Here is a 25,703-nt window from a genome sequence, read left to right as displayed (position 1 = left end):
AAAGACAGCATCTTACATATTGCAGTGAGCAGTACATCAATACACCCATTGTAAAACTAAACAAGCCAGACCAGTACAGGTCAATCCTGCAGTCAATCCTAACAGAAAACCATGTCTTTCGAACACACAGAACACAGAAAACACCTTCGCCTAGTATGGAATATGTCATCACAAACTAATCCCTCCCCCTTTTACAAAACTGTAGTGTGAATTTTAGCCACGGTGGTAACAGCTCTGACACTCATAGAATTCTGAGCATCAGAGCTGCTACCACCTTGGCTGGCACTAAAAAACGCTCCACAGTTTTGTAAAAGGGGGGATGAAATAGAAATACATAGACAAAGATTAAATTGAACCAGCAAGAAGCTGGACTCTGCATACAATGCAACACCATAGAAACAGTGACACATGTCTCCTAAAGCAATAAATAAATAGAAATTTTTTGTTCTACCTTTGTCTTCTCTGGTTTCTGCTTTCCTCATCTTCTTGTAACTGTCTTCCTTCCATCCACTGTCTGCCATTTCTCTGCCCCTCCCTATATGGCATCTTCTCTCCTTCTATGCCCCTTCCAGAAACTGTATGCCTCCCCCTTCCATCTCTCCTCTAGGAACCCCCCCCCCCCTTTGGTCTAGCATCCATCATCTTCCCTCTTTTCCCTCATGGTCTGGTATCTTTCTCCTTTCATCTCTCTTTCCTTCCCCCCTGTGGTTTTTTAGCATCTCTCTCTTCTCATTTCCTCCGCTCAGATCTGATATCTCTATCTCCTTCCCCGTTCTCTGGCATCTCTCTCTTCTCTCTCTTCCCTTTCCTTCTCTGGTCTTCCTTCTTTATTTTCTGCCTCTGTTTAAATTAAATTCTTTCTTACTATGCAGTCCTCAGTTTCCCTCTTTTCACTATGTCTACCCACAGCATGCCACCCCTTTCCTTCACCCCTCCACTATCTCACTAACTCTATCTTTTTCCCCCATCCAGCATATGTCCTTTTTCTTTATCCCTCCTTCCATCCAGTATGTGTTCTCTTTCTCCACTTCCATTCAGCATTTGCTCTCCCTTCTCCCCACTTCCATCATCTGACCTCTTTTCTCTCCCCTTTCTACCCACTTCCATCATCTGCCGCCTTCTCTCAATCTCTCCATCCACCACAGGCCCATCTTTCTCCCTTCCTCATCTTTCCGTTTTTGGCAACAAGATCTGCAACGCCCCCCCCTCCCCCCCCCGGAAAACAGGCCCGGTCCAACAAACCTCCCTGTCCTGTGGCCGGCAATGTCTAAGCTGCCTTCTTACAGCAGCCGGAGCATTGTAGTTGCATATGGCTGCCGTAAAGGTCGTCTCTGATGCAACTTCCGGTTGTGTCAGAGATGACCTTTACGGCAGCCACACGCAGCTTCAACGCTCTAGCTCAGGGGTGCCCACACTTTTTGGGCTTGCGAGCTACTTTTAAAATGACCAAGTCAAAATGATCTACCAACAATAAAATTTTTTAAAAAACACAAAGCACACTGTACGATGAGAAAATGTTAATTATCATTCCTATTCTGGGGGTATTTCAAAGAGGTCAAGACAGATGACTATGCACTGTCACCTCAGTAGCAACCATACAAAAATAGACAAATATACCCCCTCCCTTTTTACTAAACCACAATAGCAGTTTTTAGCGCAGGGAGCTTCGCTGAATGCTCAGGGCTGCTCTCAACACTCATAGGCTCCCTGCGCTAAAAAACGCTATTGCGGTTTAGTAAAAAGGGGCCTTAGTGCAAAATATAGACAGCAGATATAAATTCAGACACATTTTGATCACTAAATTGAAAATACAATCATTTTTCCTACCTTGCCTGGTGATTTCATGAGTCTCTGGTTGCACTTTCTTCTTCTGACTGTGCATCCAATTTTTCTTCCCTTCTTTTAGCCTGTATGCTTCCTCTCCTCCAGACCTCATTCACTCCCCCAACTTTTCCTTCCTCTCTCCCTGCCCTTTCTTTCTCCCTGCCTCCCTTTCTTTTTTCTCTCTTCATGCCCCCTTTCTTTTTTTCTGTTTCCCTTTTGTCTCCCTGCCTGCCCCCTTTCTTTCTTTCTCCCTACCCTCCACCAAGCCACTGCTGCCACCATCAGGGAACAGGCCCCAAAGTTGCTGTCGCCCCAAGCTCTCTCTGCTTCCCAGCATCGGGTCGACCAGCATTCCTCTCCCCGACATCAATTCTGCCGTCGGAGAGGAAGTTCCACCCAGCCAGGCAGCGATTGGCTGGCCCAAACTTCCTCTCCAACGGCAGCCTTAGGGTGGGTGCACAGCCGGCCAGGTCCAGAAAATGGTCGATCGCCAAGGCAAAATGAGTCTATCATGGAGCCAGGGATGGACTCTGCAATCGACTCACTTTGCCTTGGCGATCGACCTTTTTCCGGACCTGGCCGATTGTGCACCCCACCTAAGGCTGCACCCGGGGCGGACTGCCCCCCGCTCCCCCCTTGGTACGCCACTGAGATCCTATGCTAAACTAACCCAATTTAACAGTAGCCCTCATTGATAAGTACCCCTCCCCCCCACACACACACCAATTGCTTATGAATCAAGAAAATAATTTTAAATTGAGAATATTTTATGGGGAACCAATGAAGGTCCTTTATTTTAGGGGAGATATGGTCTATCTTAGTTGAACTAAAACAAACTCTGCTGCATTCTACACCATCTAATATAATAAAGAGCTAGCCGTGCATGCGCACTCCTATTTGCGTGTTCCGTGCGTGTAGGTCTGTGGCCGAAGGAGTGCGCATACGCGCTAATACGTCACCAGCCAATCGCTTCCACAAGCCGGACCGCAGCCAGACGACGATCTCCGTTCCTCCTGCCGCCGCCGATCTCCGTTCCTCCTTTGCCGCCCACCCCCTTCTCTTCCCGCAGACCCGAATGGCGATTCCAGCAGCGTGTGCATCAGTCTCCACACGCTGCTTCGGGCCCTTCTACTGCCCTGAATTGCTCTGCCGCATCTCTGATGATGTCATCAGGGACGTGCCAGAGTAAATCAGGGCAGTAGAAGGACCCAAAGCAGCGTGTGGAGACTGATGCAAGCGCTGCTGGAATCACCACCTTTGTAGTCCGGACCGCGGGAAGGGAAAGGGGGGGTAGAGGAAACGCTAATGCTGCTGCACAGGGAACTGGGGGGGAGGGAAATGGAGGGGGAGGGAATGCTGCTTTGCACAGACAGAGAGAGAGAGGAAGGGAAACACAAAGAAAATAAGAAAGACACAGGGGCAGGTGCACAGGGAACTGGTGTGGGGGGAGGGAAATGGAGGGGGATGGAATGCTGCTTTGGACAGACAGAAAGAGGGAGGAAGGGAGACAGAAAGAAAAGAAGAAAGACACAGGGGCAGGGAGATACACAGAAAGACAGACAGGCAAAGGGGGCCAGGGACAGAGACAGACAGAAAGGACAGCGGGAGCCGCGTCAGGATGGGTGCGGGATGCGGCAGTGGGAACTTTTCCAATGGGTGCAACTGGGCGGCTGTCGGGAACCTCTGATCAGGGGCAGAGCAAGGTAAGAGTATCATAGGGATAAGAAGGAGGAGGGGGGATAAAAAAGGAAGGGATGCCTCCTGCTGGACAGGGGGAGAAGGAAAGAGATGCTGATGGACAAGGGGGGTGAAGAAAAAGGAACGGAGGACTAATGTTGGACAGGGGGAGAAGGAAAGAGGTGCTGCTGGACAGGGGGTAGGTAAAACCAGTGGCGTACCTAGGGGGGGGGCCGGGGGGGGCGGGCCGCCCCGGGTACCAGCCCTAAGGGGGTGTTCCCGGCCTTGCCGTTCAGTCCCCCGCCACCCCCGAAGGACCGCTCGCCCCCCTGGCCTCCCCGCACCACCTATGAACAGCCGCAGCAGGATCGCGAAGTCAGCGTCAGCATCCCTGCGCTGCTTCCTACGACGCGATCCCGCCCCTCCTCTGACGTCAGAGGAGGGGCGGGACCGTGGCGCAGGAAGCAGCAGGGATCGCTGACGCTGACTTCGCGATCCTGCTGCGGCTGTTCATAGGTGGTGCGGGGAGGCCAGGGGGGCGAGCGGTCCTTCGGGGGTGGCGGGGGACTGAACGGCAAGGCCGGGAACACCCCCTTAGGGCTGGTACCCGACGCTGACTTCGCGATCCTGCTGCGGCTGTTCATAGGTGGTGCGGGGAGGCCAGGGGGGCGAGCGGTCCTTCGGGGTGGGTCGGGGCATCAGACCTTCAGGGTGGGGCGGGCGGGCAGGCAAGCAGGCTTTCAAGGGGGAGGGGGGTGACAGGCAGGCAGGCAGGCCTTCAAGGGGGGACAGGCCTTCGGGGGGGGGGTGCAGACATTCAAGGGGTGCAGGCCTTCAAGGGGGGCAGGCAGGCCTTCAGGGGGGTGCAGACCTTCGGGGGGGGTGTAGGCCTTTGGGGGGGTGCAGACCTTCAAGGGGTGCAGGCCTTCAAGGGGGGCAGGCAGGCCTTCAGGGGGGTGCAGACCTTCGGGGGGGTGTAGGCCTTTGGGGGGGTGCAGACCTTCAAGGGGGTGCAGGCCTTCAAGGGGGGAAAGGCAGGCAGGCCTTCAAGGGGGGGACAGGCCTACAAGGGGGGGGGACAGGCCTACAAGGGGGGGGACAGGCCTACAAGGGGGGGGACAGGCTTTCAAGGGGGGGTGCAGGCCTTCAAGGGGGGGTGCAGGCCTTCAAGGGGGGTGCAGGCCTTCAAGGGGGGAAAGGCAGGCAGGCCTTCAAGGGGGGGACAGGCCTACAAGGGGGGGGACAGGCCTACAAGGGGGGGGACAGGCCTACAAGGGGGGGGACAGGCCTTCAAGGGGGGGTGCAGGCCTTCAAGGGGGGTGCAGGCCTTCAAGGGGGAGACAGGCCTTCAAGGGGGGGAAAGGCAGGCAGGCAGGCCTTAAAGGGGGGACAGGCCTACAAGGGGGTGGGACAGGCCTTCAAGGGGGGGACAGGCCTTCGGGGGGGGTGCAGACCTTCAAGGGAGTGCAGGCCTTCGGGGGGGGGTGCAGTCCTTCAGGGGTGGGGTTTAGGCCTTCAGAGGGGGACAGACCTTCGGGTGGGAGGTAAAGTCCTTCGGGGGGTGCAGGTCTTCAGGGGTGGGGTGTAGCCCTTCGGAGGGGGGACAGACCTTCGGGGGAGGGGGGTCCTGGTGTAAAAGTACACAGAGGGAGAGAGGGAAGGGGGGGTTCAAAGATACATGCATATGCCAGACTTTGGGGGTTAGAAATAATGGGTCTAAAAACAGAGGAGTGGGAGAGAGATGGTGCATAATGGGATTTAGGGAGGGAAGGAACAGAAAGGGAGAGAACTTGGAAACAGGGGATGGTGTGGAGGGGGGATAGAGATACTGGATAGGAGGATAGTTGGGAACAGAAAGGGAGAGATGGTGGATCCTGGGGTGGTGGGGAGTTGAGAAAAGGTGAATCTGTGGATGGAGACAAAAAAAAGGAAAGATGCCAGATCTCCGGGAGAGGGAAGGGAAACGGAAGGGGAGAACAGAGATGGCAGACGGATGGTTAGCACGGAGAAAGGAGACCCTGGCAAGCAAGACAACAAGAGCCTGGGACCAACAAGATTTGAATATTGATCAGAGAACAAAAGGTAGAAAAAATAATTTTATTTTCTGTTTTGTGATTACAATATGTTAGATTTGAAAAGTGTACATGAGACAGCTTGAAATGGGAACTTTTCTATTTTTGTGAATGGCAAGGCTGAGTTCAGTTAAAATATATGCTTTATAAGAAAATATAATAATGTGTTTTATAAAGTTTATAAGCATTGCTGGCATACTCGGTGAGGTGTTCCTAGTGTTGGTGGTGGTGGTAGCATGTCAGTGTGTTGAGAGGAAGAGGTAGTCTGGGAAATTCTGCTGAGCAAACTCTGGGCCCATTTCCACCCCCAGTTAGTCCACTCCACTCAACTGGTTCACACACTGAGTGGGTCTTTGGGTGTTATTTCTGGGTAGTTGTTTTAGAATCTCTTCCAGTGGTTTGTCAGTATCTCCTTCTGGTCCAAGGAAGGAAACTTTGTCAACCTTAGCATTGACCTTCAGAATATGTTTGTAACAGCGCTGCTTGTGTGGCATTAGGCTATGTAGTGATCGAAAGAAAAAAACAGACCTTTGCACATTTTTGCACTATATGGTGGGTGTATGAGGAGATTCATTTCCTGCACAGTTAAGTCCATTTTTTCTACTGAATAATAGTATAGGTACAATGAAAGTAAATAGCAAAAATGTTTGAGTAGATAATTAAGGAAATCTTTTTCATATTGCTTGCTTATGGACTGGGAAAAAAGACTGTTCAAGCAAATGTCTCCAGAACTGCTTTAATGGAAAAATGTGATTTTTTTTTTTTTAAGTACTTTGTGAAATTTATTGTTGTTGTGAAATTTATTGTTATACTTTGTTTAAACTTAAAAAGCGGTGTCATTAACAGTGAATCTAATCGAAAAATCGATTCAACAGGGTGAATCGGATCGAATGAAATATTTTTCTCTGAATCGGGCAGCACTATTGGCTACCATGAGAATGGGCTACTGGGCATGATGGACCATTGGTGTGACCCAGTTAGGCTATTCTTATGTTATGTTCTCATCTGTAGGGGCCTTTGTTTTCACTTCTTATTTTAATGTATTTTTTTCCTGGGAACTTATCAGTGTTTTTTTATAATGGGAACAAAAATGGAAGAGAATTAATGTGTGTGGAATGGGGGGGGGGTAACTAATTTCTTCAGCTAAATAATTCAATCCACTTCAAACAGACATAGGAGAACTCACGCACCATTCACACACCCTCCAACCAAAAACGTCAAAAGAAAAAAACTGTTCGACAACCTCCTAGCCATTCGAGCTGCAACACTTGACCCCCAACTCTACAACCTATTGACCTCGACCACAAACTACAAAACCTTAAAAAAAGAAATAAAAACCCTTCTATTAAAAAAACACATAAAACCAAACTAACATAATCAGAACTGTCCCAAGCATCACCTGCAACTACTCCATATGTACTTCTGATGTCATGACAATTCAGACATAATTTATGTTATGTTATGTTTGGAATAATGGTTACATAAATGAGGTTCAATAAAAGAAAATTTTCTGTGGGAGCATTTGTTGGAACTTCTGTTATCCTGATTTCTTCTATCTGTGGGCTTTCTTTAGCTAACCTACTTATCTGGGGCTTTCCACTTCTGCAGCTGCCCTTTTCACGGTCCACTTTGCGCTTGCACTCTCTGGGGAGGGGGGGTTGGGTCTGGGCTTGGTGGGGTAGGTGTGTCTGGTAGTTTTGTCTGGGTGGTGGCTGGGTGTTTCTTGGGTGCTTGTTGTGCGGATTGGTGTGTCTGGTGAGCGGTCTGGGTGTTGTTGCTTGTGGGGGTTTTTTTCATTATAAAATATGGCTGAGGGTCTAGTCCGGCTTATTATTCTTGTGGGTTCTGGGGTGGGATTTGTTTGCTTGCCCCAAGTTTTGGCCTTTTGTTGTGTATTGCTATGCCTCTCATTGGCAATTTTCTCTTGGGAGAGGCTTGTTCATGCTTGTTGTTGCTGTTACTCTCATTCTGTGTTCTTTTTGATAATGTATAAGTTTCTGTACAGAACATGGTTGCTTGTCTGGACCTTTTGCCATTCTCAATAAAAATACTTTGGAAAAAAAAAAAAAAAAAAAGAAAATTTTCACTGCCTGTTTCTATTCTGACCATTTATTCCATTTCATGGTTATTGCAAAAAAAAAAAAAAAAAAAAATTTTACATGAGGGGGGGGGGGGGTGTCAAAAAATGATGGGCCCCGGGTGCCACATACCCTAGGTACGCCACTGGGTAAAACAAAGGGAGAAGGGCTGCTGCTGCATCAGGAGAGCAGTGAAGGGGTGGTGGTGGACACAGTGGAGGTAAAAGGAAGGGAAAATGGACAGAGGGAGCAGGCAAGGGGTAGTGATGGACAGCCAAGGAAAAAGAAAGGCAGAAAGAAAGAAAGCGGCTAAGGAGAGAGAGAAAGAAAGAAAGAGACACACACGCATATGTTCTAGCACCCGTTAATGTAACGGGCTTAAAGACTAGTATCTAATATCTCTATTACTGTGCTTGCAAGATCAAAATATACAGCATTGCAGTAATCAAAACAAGGAAGCGTTAGAGACTGAACAACAACCAGAAATATTCATGACTTAAATATCATTTATGAGACTGAACCAATTATAATTTAAAGAAAGCAGTATAGTCTGTTCTCGATATTTGCACGTTTGTGATGAGTGAATTCAATTGCAACCAATATTCCCCATTTGTGTCGCATATTCGTGGACTGACACTCACAAAGCCAGCTTTCTTTGCTTTCACTTTCACCTCGTGATCAGTCTTTGCTTCCAGATATAACCCCCAAGCATCCAGAGAGTGGATTACAGGTACTTCAAGTGCTGTCCCATGCAGAAACCTAACCCTATTCTCCCAATAATAATAATAACTTTATTCTTTTATAGCTCTATAACCAAAAGTTCTAGGTGGTTTATACTAAAAAGAGCTGGACAATCAGTGACATACAATAATATAGTAAAAAAATACAAATATTTATAAAATAGAATTTCAATAATAAAACTCACTAAGTAATAAACTTATCGAACAAAGTGGTCTTAATTAATTTCCGGAAACAGCAATAGGATAACATAGCTTGCTGAATAGATTTACCTAACCAAGATTGTTGCCTACCAGCTTGAAATACTAAGAAGGTCTTATATCTACACCCATTAATTTTTGGATAAGCAAATAAGTAGAAGTTTCTAGTTTCTCTTGATGGTCTATGCAACACAAAATGAGGAAAAAGGTAAGCTGGAGACAATCCCGATATCAGCTTAAAACAGATACAGGAAAATTTGAATAATACTCTTGCGTCCAAAGGCAGCCAATGAAATAAACGATAATATGGACTAATATGGTCGTTCTTTTTTAAACCAAAAATCAATCGAACAGCTGTATTCTGAATTATCCTTAATTTCCTTAGAATTTTTTTGGGGTGATCCTAAATAGATGATGTTACAATAGTTTAAAATAGATAAAACTAATTCCTGCACCAATAGTCTGAACAATAAAGGATCAAAATATTTTTTCATAATGTTTTTTCTTAATTTCCATAATGTAAAAAAGCATTTTTGTATCACTAAGTTCGTGTGTTAAATGTCTGTCTAGTGTGACTCCCAGAATTTTGATAGATTTAATAATCGGGTAGTCATGACCATTAAGATGAACTGGTCACTTTACATGGTTTTGAGGCAGAAGGTGTACTCCTGGAAGCTAACCTTTATTTTCCCATAGACTCAGCATTTTGTTTTTCGTGATTTTGCGGTTCACGAACATTTTCATGAACCATACTACCATGAATGATGAAAATGGACTTTACTCTCAGGACACACCGCTGAAAAAATAAACCTAAGTCTAATGTAATCCCAAGATATTTTGAAGAACAGATAACAGACCAATGGAAAGGTCAATCAGAAACTTACTGAAGTTACTATAATGCTTGAATTAGTTAAAAAAAAACCTTCAGTACTTGACATGACATTACTCTTGTCCAATCTTCACTGGCTCCCAGTGATTTCCAGAATCCATTTCAAATGCTCCTGCCTGGCTTTTAAGATCATTCACGGCATCCTTCCTCCCCTAATCCAACAATCCTTTAACTTTTCGAGTCCTGACTCCACCAGACCCGCCCAAAGATATAAACTATCCTTCCCCTCTCTACGCGGTATTCTCTATGCAGGTAAACTGGGAAAATCTCTTCTCTTCAAAATCACAGGTCTCTGGAACGACCTTACTATCCCATTGCGGAACCTGGGCTCTCTCCAACAATTCTGCAAGCAACTGAAAACTTGGCTCTTCTCTAACATGTAATTCTATTTTCCCCCTTACTCTTCCTTTCTATATATAAGCTCATGTAAACATTTTCCTTTCTCTTCTTATATTTAAGTTCTTGTAAACCGTGCCGAGCTCCACTTCCGTGGAGAGGATGCGGTACATAAACTTAAGGTTTAGTTTAGTTTAATCTCTCAGTATGAAGGTTTAGTAGTATTATGTTTTTGAGTTGAATGCGATACTGCTGGGTATGTGCTGACATGAGTGTGTCCAATTTCTTTAGTGTCCCCTCCTGATGAAGCATTACTGGGTGAAACTCAAGTTGGGAGGGGGGTGGGGTCAATCGAACAGGGACAGTGAATAGAAGTCACAAGCACTATTAATACTCATAAGGTCAGCAGCATTTGCTACTGCCACCAAGGACATTCAGATAAGTTAATAGAAAATTTGTTATATAGTATGTTGTCTATTTAAGCTGGTGGCTAGAACAGTGAGTGATGATCCCATTGGCAACCTTTGCTGTGTTTATTCACTGTGCACTTTAGTTGTGGGTCTGAGCACTAAACAGTATTATAAACTAGTGTTAAAGCCCGTTACATTAATGGGTGCTAGAAAGCAGCCCCCTCCAATTCCTCCCTGACTGTCTCTCCCTGACCCCTTCTGTCTCCCCTCCCCCAAGCAAAGCTGTCTGCCTCCCAGCACACCCCTCCCCCACAGAAGGCCCCTTTCCCTCTCCCCCTCCAGTTCCTCCCTTACTGTCTCTCTGTGGCCACCCTTCTGCGTTCCCCCCCCCAAGCAAAGCTGTCTGGCTCTCAGCACACCCCTACTCCAAAGCAGCCCCCTTTCCCTCTCCCCCTCCAGTTCCTCCCAGACCGTGTCTCCGTGGCCCCCTTCTGTCTCCCCTTCCCCAAGCAACGCTGTCTGCCTCCCAACACATCCCTCCCCCCAAAGCAGCCTCCTTTCCCTCTCCCCGCCAGTTCCTCCCTGACTGTCTCTCTGTGGCCCCCCTTCTGTCTTCCCCCCCAAGCAAAGCTGTCTGCCTCTCAGCACACCTCTACCCCAAAGCAGCCTCCTTTCCCTCTCCCCCTCCCCCTCCTTAGATAATTTTTAGCTGCATGGGACACCCGCAGCACCAGCACCATACCCTCCAGCCGTTCCTCTGAGCGAAACTGCCACCACCGCTCAAACTCCTTCACGCGCTGCCCGCCTACATGCTGTTGAGGCTGCCATGCACCATCCCCGCGGTCTGGCCGGCTCCCTTAGTCCCTTGCCACCCCCACCCCCTTCCCGTGTCGGGCAGAGCAAATCAGGGCAGTAGAAGGCAGTGGGAGGGTCAGATGGGAGGCTGAACGGGGGTTCGGGTGTGCCGGGGAGGAGGGGCGAAGACGACGCCAACGAAGACGAACTGTCTTACAGGGAGGGGGGAAAAACCCTAAGCGTGCATGCGCACTCCTGCGGCCACAGACCTACAGATCATGGAAGCACGCAGTTAAGAGTGCGCATGTGTGGCTAGGGTTTTATTATATAGGATTATATCTAGTGATTAACTAGGTAAAATTATCTGTGGTGATTGTGAAGAAAATCAAATAAAGTTGACCATAACTATAATCATACCCAGAATTCCCAGAATTTTTACTAAGGTCTGATGAAGGGGCATACAAAGGGGTGTGCCCTTTTATCACACCTCTTCCTTGGCATGCCTTTTCACATTCCCATGACCAATAATATTTTTGTTAAAGCTTATAGCATGTTGTTACTGAAAACTAAAATACTTCTGGCTCTATTTACTAGATGTATTAGCATTCAAAAGAAAAGTAATATGTAAGAAGAAAAATAAGTTAATTCAGACAACAGGTATTACCTGACCACTAATACCAGTCATTCTAGCCAGCAAGGACCCAGAACTCCATCAGAGATAAGCCTTTATGGTTGACCTGGGAGCTCAGTGGTAGTGTTGTGTACTGTCATACCAAGGCCTTGCAGCCAATCCCTTGGGACAATAAGGGCTGAGAATGCTGAGGAAGCAGCACAGAGTCCTAGAGGAGAGACAGTCCCAGTGGTGAAATCTGGCAGGCAGACTAAGGGATTTTGTTGCCACACTTTGGAAGGGTTCATGGCCATCAGAAACTAGCTGAGGGACATTGCTGTAATAGTGGTGCTACATGAGTTTGGAAGAGGTTAAAAAAAGAGAGAAAAAACCCCACCCCAAATATTTGCAAATAAATATTCTTGGTGCTATATCCCAGCATTGTTTCTAATTGAGCTTGAAGCTCAAAAGAGCAGAAACTGCAAGTCCAATATACAGTACTGCGAACTATATATCGTAGAGCTGGATTTGACCCTGCCCCTTATATGAACCAATATAGTTTAACCAATCACAAAGGGACAGATGCAGTCTGGGCAAAGCTTGGTTAGATGGGTTTCTTGTCAATCAGTGTCTAAATGGTTGCTTATAATCAAACCCAATGTGTCATTAAAGTTACCCAGGTCACCATGGTGCTGATAATGACCTCATAGCAGCAAAGAATCAGCTATGTCATCATAGTTCCTGCTATGGCCAAAGGAGATTTACTACTGAAGTTCTTCTTGGCCTGTTTGCTGTACTTATGGAGAAAGAAACAAAGCCCATCTCTCAGAAGTTATTCCTCAGTGCCACAGTCACAGATAAAAACTGCATCCATCATGCTGCCTACTTTCTGATTTCATCATTTTCTGTTTTTTTCGGAGGAATGCTCATCATCTTGACTTGGAGGCTAATGATTTCGTATCTATTATCAAGTAGCTTAGTCAAGAAAGAGGTAAATAAAACTGTTGAACTGTCATTACGCTGACTGTCCAGCCTTCTTTCAATGTGAACCGCCTAGAAGTCGCCTGACTATGGCGGTATAGAAAAATAAAGTTATTATTATTATTATTAAAGACCTTGGGCTCCTTTTACAAAGGCGTGCTAGTGGTTTAACACGTGTAACACCGTGCGCTAAACCGCCTGCCCTGCTAGCCGCTACACTTCCTCTTGAGCAGGCGGTAGTTTTTAGGCCAGCGTGGGGGTTAGCGCGTGATGAAAAGTCACGCGCGTTAAACCCGCTAGCGCGGCTTAATAAAAGGAGCCCCTTGTGATCATTGGGGGGGGTAATTTTCAACGCCATCTCCATTCATAAAACAGCACTTGATACATGAAAATGGCTTATTGTAAAATTGATACTCTACTCGTATGAAACGATCTATATTCTGTCACTCATTCTTATATTCTTCTTAAACCAGTTGATTAATCATGCGTTGAATATTTTTTAAGCATTTTTTAAAGCACACTGTTTATGCAGGGAAAGGCCTCAGAGTTAAGGAGTACTACGCTTATAGTCTCATCGACATTCACTGTCAGCGTAGATATAGTCCGAATGTATACTCCATACTATAATCACTGGCCAAAAACCTGCTTAGTGCATTTTTACTATTAGTCTTTAACTTATAACTCTTTAACTATTTTTAACCTGGAACTGGAGTAGGGAACAGCTCCGGTTCTGGTTCTGGTAGTTTGAGGTGGCGGCACACAATAAATGAAATCTATGATTGAAAACTGAACAACCACAAATACTAAAGATAAGTAAACCTCTGCTAGTTTTTTTCAAACTGTGAAGTGGTCTGTATTCAGAGCTCCAGTGTGGAATATATTAATCACAAGCTACAATTAAGAAAAAAAGATAAAATAGGTTAAAAATAGTTAAAGAGTTATAAGTTAAAGACTAATAGTAAAAATGCACTAAGCAGGTTTTTGGCCAGTGATTGTAGCATGGAGTATAGATTCGGACTATATCTATGCTGACAGTGAATGTCGATGAGACTATAAGCGTAGTACTCCTTAACTCTGAGGCCTTTTCCTGCATAAACAGTGTGCTTAAAAAAAATGCTTAAAAATATTCAACGCATAAGAACATAAGCAATGCCTCTGCTTGGTCAGACCTGTGATCCATCGTGCCCAGCAGTCCGCTCACGCGGCGGCCCAACAGGTCCAGGACCTGTGCAGTAATCCTCTATCTATACCCCTCTATCCCCTTTTCCAGCAGGAAACTGTCCAATCCTTTCTTGAACCCTAGTACCGTACTCTGCCCTATTACGCTCTCTGGAAGCGTATTCCAGGTGTCCACCACACGTTGGGTAAAGAAGAACTTCCTAGCATTCGTTTTCAATCTGTCCCCTTTCAACTTTTCTGAATGCCTTCTTGTTCTTTTATTAATCAAAAGTTTGAAGAATCTGTCCTTCTCTACTCTCTCTATGCCCTTCATGATCTTATAAGTCTCTATCATATCCCCTGTAAGTCTCCTCTTCTTCAAGGAAAAGAGACCCAGTTTCTCCAGTCTCTCAGCGTATGAAAGGTTTTCCATCCCCTTTATCAGACACATCGCTCTCCTCTGAACCTTCTCGAGTAACGCCATGTCCTTCTTAAGGTACGGTGACCAATATTGGTCGCAGTACTCCCGATACAATGGCAGGATTACTTCTTTCATTCTGGTTGTAATACCCTTACATAAGAACATAAGAACATAAGTAGTCGCCTCCGCCTTCTTGATTATGCCTAGCATTCTGTTTGCCTTCTTAGCGGCCACTGCGCACTGTGCCGTCAGTTTCATTGTCATGTCCACCATTACCCCCAAGTCCCTTTCTTGGGTACTCTCATTTAATAACATCCCTCCCATCATATAGTTGTACCTCGGTTTTCTGTTTCCCACATGTAATACTTTACATTTCTCAACGTTGAACTTCATCTGCCATCTCATCGCCCATTCCCCTAGTTTGTTCAAGTCCCTTTGCTATTCTTCATAATCTTCTTTAGTCCGAGCTCTACTAAATAGTTTGGTGTCGTCTGCAAATTTTATTATTTCGCACTTCGTCCCTGTTTCTAGATCATTTATGAATATATTAAATAGCAGCGGCCCGAGCACCGAGCCCTGCGGGACCCCACTCGTGACCCTCCTCCAGTCCGAGTAGTGGCCCTTCACTCCTACCCTCTGTTTCTTACCCGCCAACCAGTTTCTGATCCATCTATGTATGTCTCCTAACACCCCATGGTTCTTCAGTTTCCGGAGTAGGCGTTCATGGGGCACCTTGTCAAAGGGAAGTCTAGATATATGCATGATTAATCAACTGGTTTAAGAAGAATATAAGAATGAGTGACAGAATATAGATCGTTTCATACGAGTGGAGTATTGATTTTTATTGTATACTGACTACCAATACCACTCAGTTATAACTTCCAGAAGTTTTGTTGCTTATTGTAAAATTGCTCAAATGTAAGGGGACCAATTTAGAGTTCTCAAAACTGAAGATACTTGCTTCCAAAACAGAAACAAATGGAGGGCAAAAATTGCTTTGAATTTGTTTTTGTATTTTATATATGCAAGTATATTTATGTAGATGCAACATTGTTAACCATTGTCATGATTTAAATTGAAATAGAGCTCACCATACTTAGTAATGTGGAGGGGCATAATCAAAAGAAACATCTAAGTCTGTTTTTGGCCTAAGTTGCTAGTCGCCCAAAGTTGGCTAAGTAAAATGTCTATTCCTGAAAAATACATCCACAATATTCCCCCCCAAAAAAAAAAAATCATCTAGTTGGACGACCAGTCGTTTTATTGTCCAGACCGCTAAGTCGTCTATCGTTATAATAATAATAATTTATCTTTGTATACTACTATACCAAAAAAGTTCAAAGCGGTTCACAACAAAAAATGAATACATACAGTGTTAATAAAATAACATAAAATTAAACAGTCAAATAATTAATTTAAATGTAAAATACATCAGTTGGGAAGCCTAAAAAGTAAAATAGGAACACAATTAAGATGAAAACCTGTCAAACAGACATGTCTTAAGTAATTTTCTAAAATCAGAGTAGGAAGAAGCCTCTATCATTATACCCCATTCTCGACCAAAACTTCATCCAAGTCAAAAACGCCCAGAACAAGACCTTTTGGACAGAGGCGGGGTCAGCAAACTGATGGACTGGCCACCCAAACATTGCACCAAAGTAGTGGGGTACCTTACAGGGCACTGCTGTGAACTTCACAAAAAGGGTGCCACATAAACATCTCACCACAACTCCCTTATAGGTCATGGTGAGCCCCCCAAAACACCCCAGAACCTACTAGACCCACCTGTCTACCACCCCAATAGCCCTTATGGCTGCAAGTGGCACTTATATGGCAGTACATAAGGGTTTTGAGGGGTGCACATGTTTCACCATGGATGTAGTGATTAGAGTGGCTTATGGACCTGGGTCCTCCTCTCCATGGTTCACTAACCCACCCCCAAGACCACATATGCCACCTCTGTGCAGCTCTACTAGGCTTTCCTATGCCAGGCTGCCAGGTGCTGATGTTCTAAAGGCAGATGTGTATGTTTTTATTACAATTTTATGGTGTTGTGTGTGTGTGGGGGGGGGGGGTCAGTGAACACTGGGGTAGTATGTGGGGGTATGTACTTTGTGTCTAAAGTGCTTATCTGGTCACTTTGGATACCTTTTTGCCACTTAGACCTGTTTTTACATGGCCTAAGTCACAAAATACAACTTCCATCCAGGCAGCCTCGTTAAAGTTTCGGTTATACTTGCAGTATGACTAAGTTTAGATCAGCCTACGTCCCACCCAAATCCCGCCCTCACCACTCCTCCTACTATGCCCCTTTTAGTTCTGGTCGTACAGCAGCACTGACAACGTCTAAAACCCGTTTCGATTATCGGCACTTGGACGACTTGTCTCTTAGATCAGTGGTTCTCAACCCTGTCCTGGAGGACCACCAGCCAGCCGGGGTTTCGGGATAGCCCTAATAAATATGCACGAGACAGATTTGCATATGATGGAAGTGACAGGCATGCAAATCTGCCCCATGCATATTCATTAGAGCTATCTCGAAAACCTGACTGGCTGGTGGTCCTCCAGGACAGGGTTGGGAACCACTGTCTTAGATCATCCAAGTACCGATTTAGGCGGGTTTTTAGATCCTGTAATGGCTGCCCTGAACAGCCTTTTCCCTCCCTTTTGTATTATCCTCAATTGTGTTCTTCTCTAACTCTATTGTAGTTCTCCCCACAGGCCTTTTGTCTCCTGTTTGTTTGGGGTTTTTTTGTCTTTGTCTTAGTATTTGCTAAATATTTTAAATTTGTATTCCCTTCCAGACGGGCCCTGAGACGCCAGCAGGGAAGAGGGCCGGAGAGATGGAGAGGTGCCGGTTGATTGTCAGGACAATACTGAACTCTCAGGAAGCACACAGTTTGCGATACACAGCTCTAGACAGTAGTATTTGTGGTGGCAAGCCAGGCTGTGATTTTTCCCATATTGAACTCACCCCCATAGCATGCTCCTCACTCCCTTTTAAACTGGCTACAAAGGCATTAAAAGGAAAAAAAATAATTTTGTTCTATGGCCAATTTAAATCAACCAATAACGCTACAATTATAATTATTCAATAGCATCATTCAACCGATTCTTATATATGGAAATAACGTCTGGAGTATCTGGAACAGGGGTGCTCAATGGGTTTTAAATATTTCCCCATTGAAAATTCATTAGATCTATTTGCATGTACTGCTTCCATTATATGCAAATAGATCTCATGTATATTCATTGTTAATTAACCCACCGGGACTTATAAGACTTTTTGATAGCTCTACTTATTACATAAACAAAATACCCAAGTAAGAGCTATATTTCACACTACTCCTTATGCTTATAAGTAATTCATCATTTATTATAATAATCTATCACCATCAAAACCTTTAAAACATATTATAACATTATTTCCCAAACAGTGAAGCCCTCCCAATCTATCCGACACCTAGAAAAAAGTTAAAATTCATGAAAACTTCATCCCTTCAATAAAACACTGTATTCAGTGCCTAATCTTCTTATCTGTATCAATTCTCAATTGTTTATCTTCTGCATGCCGTTGTGTACTGGATTTGCCTCCACTTTCATTCAATCAAACTTAACCTTTGAAAACATTTTAGCTCGACACAGTTCTGTGTTTTACCCTAAGGCAGGGGTGTCCAATGTCGGTCCTCGAGGGCCGCAGTCCAGTCGGATTTTCAGGATTTCCCCAATGAATATACATTAGGTCTATTTGCATGCACTGCTTTCATTGTATGCTAATAGATCTCATGCATATTCATTGGGGAAATCCTGATAACCCGACTGGATTGCGGCCCTCGAGGACCGACATTGGACACCCCTGCCCTAAGGCGTCATCAGGAGCTTAAGACTGCGTGTCAAAGCAGCTCTTGATTGGTGAGGCCCGATTTTAGTACAGGAAGAGGCGGTCAGAGCATATAGAGAGTGATTTCCTTCACTCGCTGGCCCTCTCCTTCCTAAAAACCGTATTTGTGTTTTTTTGAAATTTGCGGGGATTCCTGGAACGGAACCCCCGTGAATTTTGGGGGAGTACTGTACTTAGTAGCTTCATCGTATGTCCCCTAATCCTAGTATTGAACAATGAGTGGACTGGGAAGGGTAGATATGAATCGCTTGTTCACTCTTTCCAAAAATACTAGGACTAAGGGACATGTGATGAAGCTACTAAGTAGTAGATTTAAAAGAAACCAGAGAAAATATTTCTTCACACAACGTGTAATTAAACTCTGGAATTCGTTGCCAGAGAATGTGGTAAAATCAGTTAGCTTAGCGGGGCTTACCTCAAGACACTTTCCTCCCTTTGACCAAAGAACATATACAGTGCAGAAAACCAGAACGTTTCCCTTAAAATTGTAACATGCTTCCCAAAAATGTTATTAAAATGAATTTGTGAAAAGAACCAAACTACCCCCTGAAAATGGGGAAAAATTCAGAAAATTTTGAAAGTGAACTAAAATATCTTGGCTGTACACATCCCTAATACATAAGAACTGCTGCTGCTGGGTCAGACCAGTGGTCCATTGTGCCCAGCAGTCCGCTCATGCGGTGGCTCTTAGGTCAAAGACCAATGCCATAATTGAGTCTAGCCTTACCTGCGTACGTTCTGGTTCAGTAAGAACTTGTCTAACAAGTTTCAAGTTTATTAGGTTTTTATATACTGCTTTTCAAGGTTATCTAAGCGGTTTTACAATCAGGTACTCAAGCATTTTCCCTATCTGTCCTGGTGGGCTCACAATCTATCTAATGTACCTGAGGCTATGGAGGACTGAGTGACTTGCCCAAGGTCACAAGGAGCAGCCAGGGTTTGAACCCACAACCCCAGGGTGCTGAGGCTGTAGCTCCAACCACTGCGCCACACACTCCTCCCAACCTTGTCTTGAATCCCTGGAGGGTGCTTTTCCCTATAACAGCCTCCAGAAGATCATTCCAGATTTCTACCACTCTCTAGGTGAAGAAGAACTTCCTTACGTTTGTATGGAATCTATCCTCTTTTAACTTTAGAGAATGCCTTCTTGTTCTCTCCACCTTGGAGAGGGTGAACAATCTCTCTTTCTCTACTAAGTCTATTCCCTTCATTATCTTGAATGTTTCGATCATGTCCCCTCTCAATCTTCTCTTTTCAAGGGAGAAGAAGCCCAGTTTCTCTAGCCTCTCACTGTACGGCAACCCCTCCAGTCCCTTAACCATTTTTGTCGCTCTTCTCTGAACCCTTTCAAGTAGTACTATGTCCTTTTCCAGTGATGGATGCAGTATTCCAGGTGGGGGCGCATCATGGCCCAGTACAGCAGCATGATAACCTTCTTCGATCTGTTTGTGATCCCCTTCTTGATCATTCCTAGCATTCTGTTCACCTTTTTTGCCACCACCGCGAGGACGGCTTCATTAACTTGTCTACAAGTACTCCCAAGTCGGGGAGGGGGTCTCTCTGAGTACTGCACTGGACATCCTATATTCTTGTATAAGATTTTTTGTTACCAATATGCATCACTTTGCACTTATCCACGTTGAACCTCATTTGCCATTTCACGGCCCATTCCTCGAGCGTGTTTATGTCTCATTGTAGGTCTTCGCAATCCTTCTGTGTCCTCACTACTCTGAATATCTTTGTATCGTTCACAAATTTAATCATCTCGCTTGTCGTACCAATTTCCAGGTCGTTTATAAATATGTTGACGAGCACGGCCCCGAGCACCAAACCCGTCGGCACTCCACTTGTGACACTTTTCCTATCACTAATGGGCCCCATCTTGCTCTGGAAGGACCATTTTTAAGGGTAAGTAAGTTATTCAGTTTTAACGTTGTGTGATCTTTGACCTGTTTGCTGAGAGACACAAAAATGGGGACCGGGGGGTGGGGGGACAATTAGTATCAAATTTTGTTAGTGGTTTTAGGGATTTGGACATTTGTTTGCCAAGAATGAACCGAGATTACCAACTAATTTCACAAAGGCCACCAAACAGCTTTCAGATGCTAATGGCTTTTCTCAGTACCAGCCTCAAGTAGAGAATGAAACAGTGACAAAATTCATCACTGTTCCTGTCCCCGCAGATAACCATGGGAACAGTCCATGTCATTCTGTAGTGTCTATCTCAACTTCAGTCCTTCTACACCAACATTCTTCAATGCAAGACTTGAGGGTCAGTGACTATGCCCAGTCATACTCTGATTCATATGTGAGCCAAGTATAGGATATGAAACCATTGTGACATCACTGATGAGGCTAGCTCTTAGGCATTGGTGGAATGAGGCATTATGACATTACAATATCTGTTCTGGATACCAGAGACAGTCATTCTTTAGAGTCAACCTCAGTCCTTCTACACCAGCATTCTTCAATGCAAGGCTTGAGGGCCAGCAGCTGTGTCCATTCATACTCTGATTCTTCCCTCTCTCCTCAAAAGGACATGGAGATGGTTTTCAGCAGTTATCCGCGTGGATGGGAACTGTGATAAATTCTGTCACCATGTTATTCTCTAGCAGCCTGGGCCAGAAATGAAAGACACTGTCTCTGAGCTACTCAGTGCTCTTTTCCAGGGGTTATTCTTTTACTAACTCCTGCCATATCTACAAAGAATGAAGTCCCTTGCTCACAAACCATGGCAGCATTCTAGAAGCTGTCACTTTGTAAAAATAATAATAATAAAATTGGATTCTTATTACATTCTGATATTTTTATGAGGTTATCCAAATACAAAGCCCTATTCGAGTATTCCAGAGCTGAAACTGGCACCTATACGATTGGGAATTCTCATGAATAGCATCTACTTTGCATGATCCCTATATGCTAGATAAATAAAAGGTTACCTGATGAGTTGAGAAACTAACCCCCTGTTCTACTAAGGTGCGCTAAGCGTTTTAGCGTGCATTTAGTGTGTGCTAAATCTACATGCATGCTAACCGCTAACGCGTCCACAGATTAACATGCATGCGTAAGTGGTTAGCGCATGGTTAACGCAAGCTAATATTTAGTGCGTACTAAAAAACATAGCGCACCTTAATAAAAGGAGCCCTGTGTTGGTTTACAAGCTCAGGACACTGACCATTTTGATGTTTTGTTTTTTTTCCATCCTTAGGAGAGCCTGCTAAAGTCATGGATCGGGAAGATAGAAGACAATAGCTTCATGAAATCAGTAAAGGAAAGGGTGGAGCTGATGTTGTCAGCACAGTCCTTCATGGGCCGTGTTTTGGTAAGTAATAATTTTAACTTGCTTGAAGGGGTTCGGGGTGAAAATCAACAGCAGGTCTGCACGTCATCCTTCCAATCAGTACAAGGTTATCAATGCATGGAAATATTTTCTGCTGGCAGTCTTCCAGGTTTTGCTGACAATCTGTCTTTTATTTCGCCAACATGCTTCACTGTCAACATTCTGTACATGGCTGGACTTGAAGGTAATTCTCTAAAGAGAGTGTGGCGCAGTGGTTAAAGCTACAGCCTCAGTACCCTGAGATTGTGGGTTCAAACCCATGCTTCTCCTTGTGACCCTGGGCAAGTCACTTATTCTCCCCATTGCCCCAGGTATGTTAGATAGATTGTGAGCCCACCTGGGACAGAGAGGGAAAACTGCTTGAGTACCTGAATAAATGCATGTAAACCGTTCTGAGCTCCCCTGGGAGAACGGTATAGAAAATTGAATAAATAAATATATTTCTCCCTCCGGATTCATGGGGGATAGGGGCAGAGCTGGACCGCAAATGGTGAAATACTGTGAATATCTTCTGGTCCAGGTCTGACCCACCCCTGCCTTCTCTCGAGACTAATATGGGAACTCCCCACAGCCATTTCCTATTGGCGATCTACATGGGGCAAGATTGTAGAAAGATCACTCCTGCCCCGAAAGCCCGCTAGACCACTAAATAAGGCCGGGACGCCGGGGGAAAGGCTAAACTGTGGGGGGGGGGTTCTTTTTTCTCCCTCCCCCCAAAATCGCGAATATGTGAAATCGCGATTGCCGAAACCGCGAATGGGGAGGGGGAAGTGTAAGTATAGAATGCTAAATGCTGTTGTACCTGAATAAAGGACATTCTCTTAGGCTTACGTGGCTGTCATCATGTTTGTTGCTGTTGTCCGGATCTCGCCGCCTCTGGGTAGTTAGATCTGATGTTTCAGTCACAGCATGATGGCTGAAACATTGGTTCTACCTCCCCAGAGATGAAAATCCAAGTTTACAAAGATAAGAAGATCCAAACGATAACAAAGCCTTGATTGCTTTGTTGCTCAAGTTAGGATAACTACTGCATGAAAAGGATTTAGGTCCCAATTCCTGCCCCATACTTTCTCTGTCTCTGTCATTTGGAAGTCAGGTACCTGGGGACATATCTTAAAGACCAGAAATCATCTTCTAAAACATGTCCGCTTTAATATCAGCTTCACATTCTTTTTATATCATTCTACACGAATCAGTATTGTCAGCATGTGTCAGCATGTGACGTAAACACAAACCATATATGGACACAGGTCACATGAAACTTTAAACACATCAGCATTTTTTCTATCTGGAGACTGAAGTCCACAGAGGGTCAGAAAAAGCCTTAACCAGCAGAGCCCCTAATCTAAATCTGTCTGTAAATACGGCTTAACAAAACAATTGAATTCACTTCACAACATCTCTGTTTAAACATACATGTCCTTGTACTCTCTTCAAGGAAGGAAAGACAAACAGGGCCTGGTTTTTACAGCTTGAAAACAAGGCTTAAGGACTTGATACGTGTCCCTTCACTGCATAAAAAATAAAACTAAAATGACTTGACGTTAGTTTTCAAGGCCCAATCACGTCAAGGAGTGATGCTTGTCTGGGCGGTTGTATTCTTATGCACACAGACGCTCATAATATTGACAGACTCTTGCGCACGCGATATACATGTCATCTAGTCCAGTGTATACTTATGAAGGGAATTTTTAAAAATAAAGGGGTCCTTTAATTAAGGTAGCACATGGTAAACGCTAACACGTCCATTATAGTCTATGGACGTGTTAGCGTTTAGCGCATGCTATAATGTCTAGGGCACCTTAGTAAAAGGACTCCAAAGTAAAATTCTGGAATCTCTTGTACCACCCCCGGAATCTATTTGTGGCACAGCACTGCGCCATGGCGCACAGTTTAAGAGACACTGACTTAGAAGATTTCCATTCTCAGATTAGTGGGAAGGATATTCCATAGGGAGGGGCTGAGTATGGGAAGAAATCCATCATTTATCTCTAAATGTATTTTGAATGAAGGGGGAACAATTGAACAAACCAATGAATGCAAGGAATGTAGAGAGGCATAAAGGATAGTAACATTGCTTATTGCTCATTGCATTTTGGAATATTTGTGAAAAGGATGGGCACAATGCGTATAATGAAAAATAGCTAATCACACTCTTTAAATCAGAACAATCTACTACATAAATATGGGGGATCATCAATGTGAACAGTATAAACAAATTCCCAACAAAATATAAACACTATTTTTAAATATACGCGTGAGCATATGATGGACTGTAGGTATTGTGTTTCTTTACGTTATGCAAGTGTTATTTTATGTCAGGGGTAGGGAACTCCGGTCCTCAAGAGCCATATTCCAGTCGGGTTTTCAGGATTTCCCCAACGAATATGCATTGAAAGCAGCGCATGCAAACAGATCTCATGCATATTCATTGGGGAAATCCTGCAAACCCGACTGGAATACGGCGCTCGAGGACCGGAGTTCCCTACCCCTGGTTTATGTCATTTGTCTTTTAATTGTTTCCCCTATTTTTATTGTACAACGCTTAGAATGCATGATTGGCATTTTATCAAAATTTTAATAAACTTGGAAATTTGGACTGTCAGAGAGCATTTACCCCACAATGTACTGATCATAGTGGGGGGAACTCTTCTCTCATCATTACCTTGATAATATGATTTTAGGGCTCCTTTTACTAAGCTGTGTTAGCGTTTTAAGCGCACGCAGCATTTTAGCGCCACTAAACCCATGTTAAGGTCTAGTGTGCGTGGCAATTTAGCGCACGCTATTCCACGCATTAAAGCCCTAACGTGGCTTAGTATAAGGAGCCCTTAGACAAATATTTTTAAACTTCAGAAAAAGAAATTTGCATCTAAAGGAATGTAATTATGAATTGGAACCCTACTGTAGTAGCATCTTGCCCAGTCTATAGGGTTACCTTTGTATATTGAAGTCAGCCTTCACAGCTAGTTTAGACACACAAAATGAAAGAGAATGAAAGTAGAGAGAAGCAGGGCAGGACACAGTGGGAGCCAGAGCACAGGACTTGGGTAATGAGAGCAAAGGAGCAGAACATAAACATTGCCCTACTGGGATAGACCGAAGGACCATCAAGCCCAGTATCATGTTTCCAACAGAGGCCAATCCATAGAAACATAGAAACATGATGGCAGATAAAGCCCAAATGGCCCATCCAGTCTGCCCATCCGCAGTAACCATTATCTCTTCCTCTCTCTATGAGATTCCACGTGCCTATACCAAGCTTTTTTGAAATCAGACACAGTCTCTCTTCACCACCTCTACCGGGAGACTGTTCAAGGCATCTACCACCCTTTCTGTAAAAAAGTATTTCCTTAGATTACTCCGGAGCCTATCACCTCTTAACTTCATCCTATGCCCTCTCGAATGAAAGAGACTCGACTCATGTGCATTAAACACTAATAAAAAACAGTTACATAAGAATTTAATACTGATTGCAATCAGAACAATTTTATCTAATTGGAAAGACTTTTCTAAATTGGAATACAACATTTGGTGGAATATGGTATGTTTATATAGCAACTATGAGAAATGTATGCAATTAAGTGTGGCAACATGAAAAAATTTAAAAAGATTTGGAAGTGTTTATTGAATATGAAGGAGCAAAGGTATTTATTTTTTCTGTTCCATTCTGTTATGACAACCCTAATACTTAACATATATTTTTGAATTAGTTAGATTGTATTAATGTTATTTTTTTTTAGTATTTTATGATTCAATTTTATTGATTTACTTAAATTTTAATAAAATCTTTTTGGAAAAAAATTTCTCAGTTATCTTATGTAACACTGTTGTCTGTGTGTGTATATCATAGGTGATCATGGTATTCCTGTTGAGCATTGGATCAATTGTGATATATTTCTTCATCTCCAAGTTGTAAGTAGTTCTTGCCTTTGCATGATCTTCTTGAATATTAAGGGGCTCATAATCGAAAGAGAAAAACATAAAAAAACCGGCCTATGTCGGCACTTGGACGATCATCAGTCAAAAACATCCAAGTGCTGATAATAAAACTGGGTTTTGGACGTATTTATAAATGACCTAGGCCTTCATAGTGCCGCTGAATGACCATAGCTAAACAAGGTGTGTCGAGGGCGGGATTTGGGCAGGACGTGGGATGGCTTAGACTTAGTTGTGCTGCATGTATAACCAAAAGTTTAAAAACAGAGCCTAGACAGAACTTGGACGTTGTGACTTAGACCATTTAAAACATGGTCTAAGTCACAAAAACCCA

At 44.2% G+C, this 25,703-nt stretch overlaps 1 protein-coding gene across 1 annotated transcript in view; it reads left to right on the top strand.

Annotated features, from left to right (window-relative positions):
• Positions 1–25,703, top strand: part of LOC117362950 (calcium-activated potassium channel subunit alpha-1-like) — a 192,402-nt gene that overhangs the window by 23,237 nt on the left and 143,462 nt on the right. The window contains exons 2-3 of the mRNA XM_033950039.1: positions 21,299–21,412; positions 25,284–25,345. Of these exons, the coding sequence (XP_033805930.1) occupies positions 21,299–21,412; positions 25,284–25,345 (176 nt within the window). The remainder of the gene's footprint in view (positions 1–21,298; positions 21,413–25,283; positions 25,346–25,703) is intronic.

The sequence above is a fragment of the Geotrypetes seraphini genome, chromosome 6 (assembly GCF_902459505.1).
Source record: "Geotrypetes seraphini chromosome 6, aGeoSer1.1, whole genome shotgun sequence".
Taxonomy (NCBI): Eukaryota; Metazoa; Chordata; class Amphibia; order Gymnophiona; family Dermophiidae; genus Geotrypetes; species Geotrypetes seraphini.
This window is presented reverse-complemented; position numbering and strand designations above follow the sequence as displayed.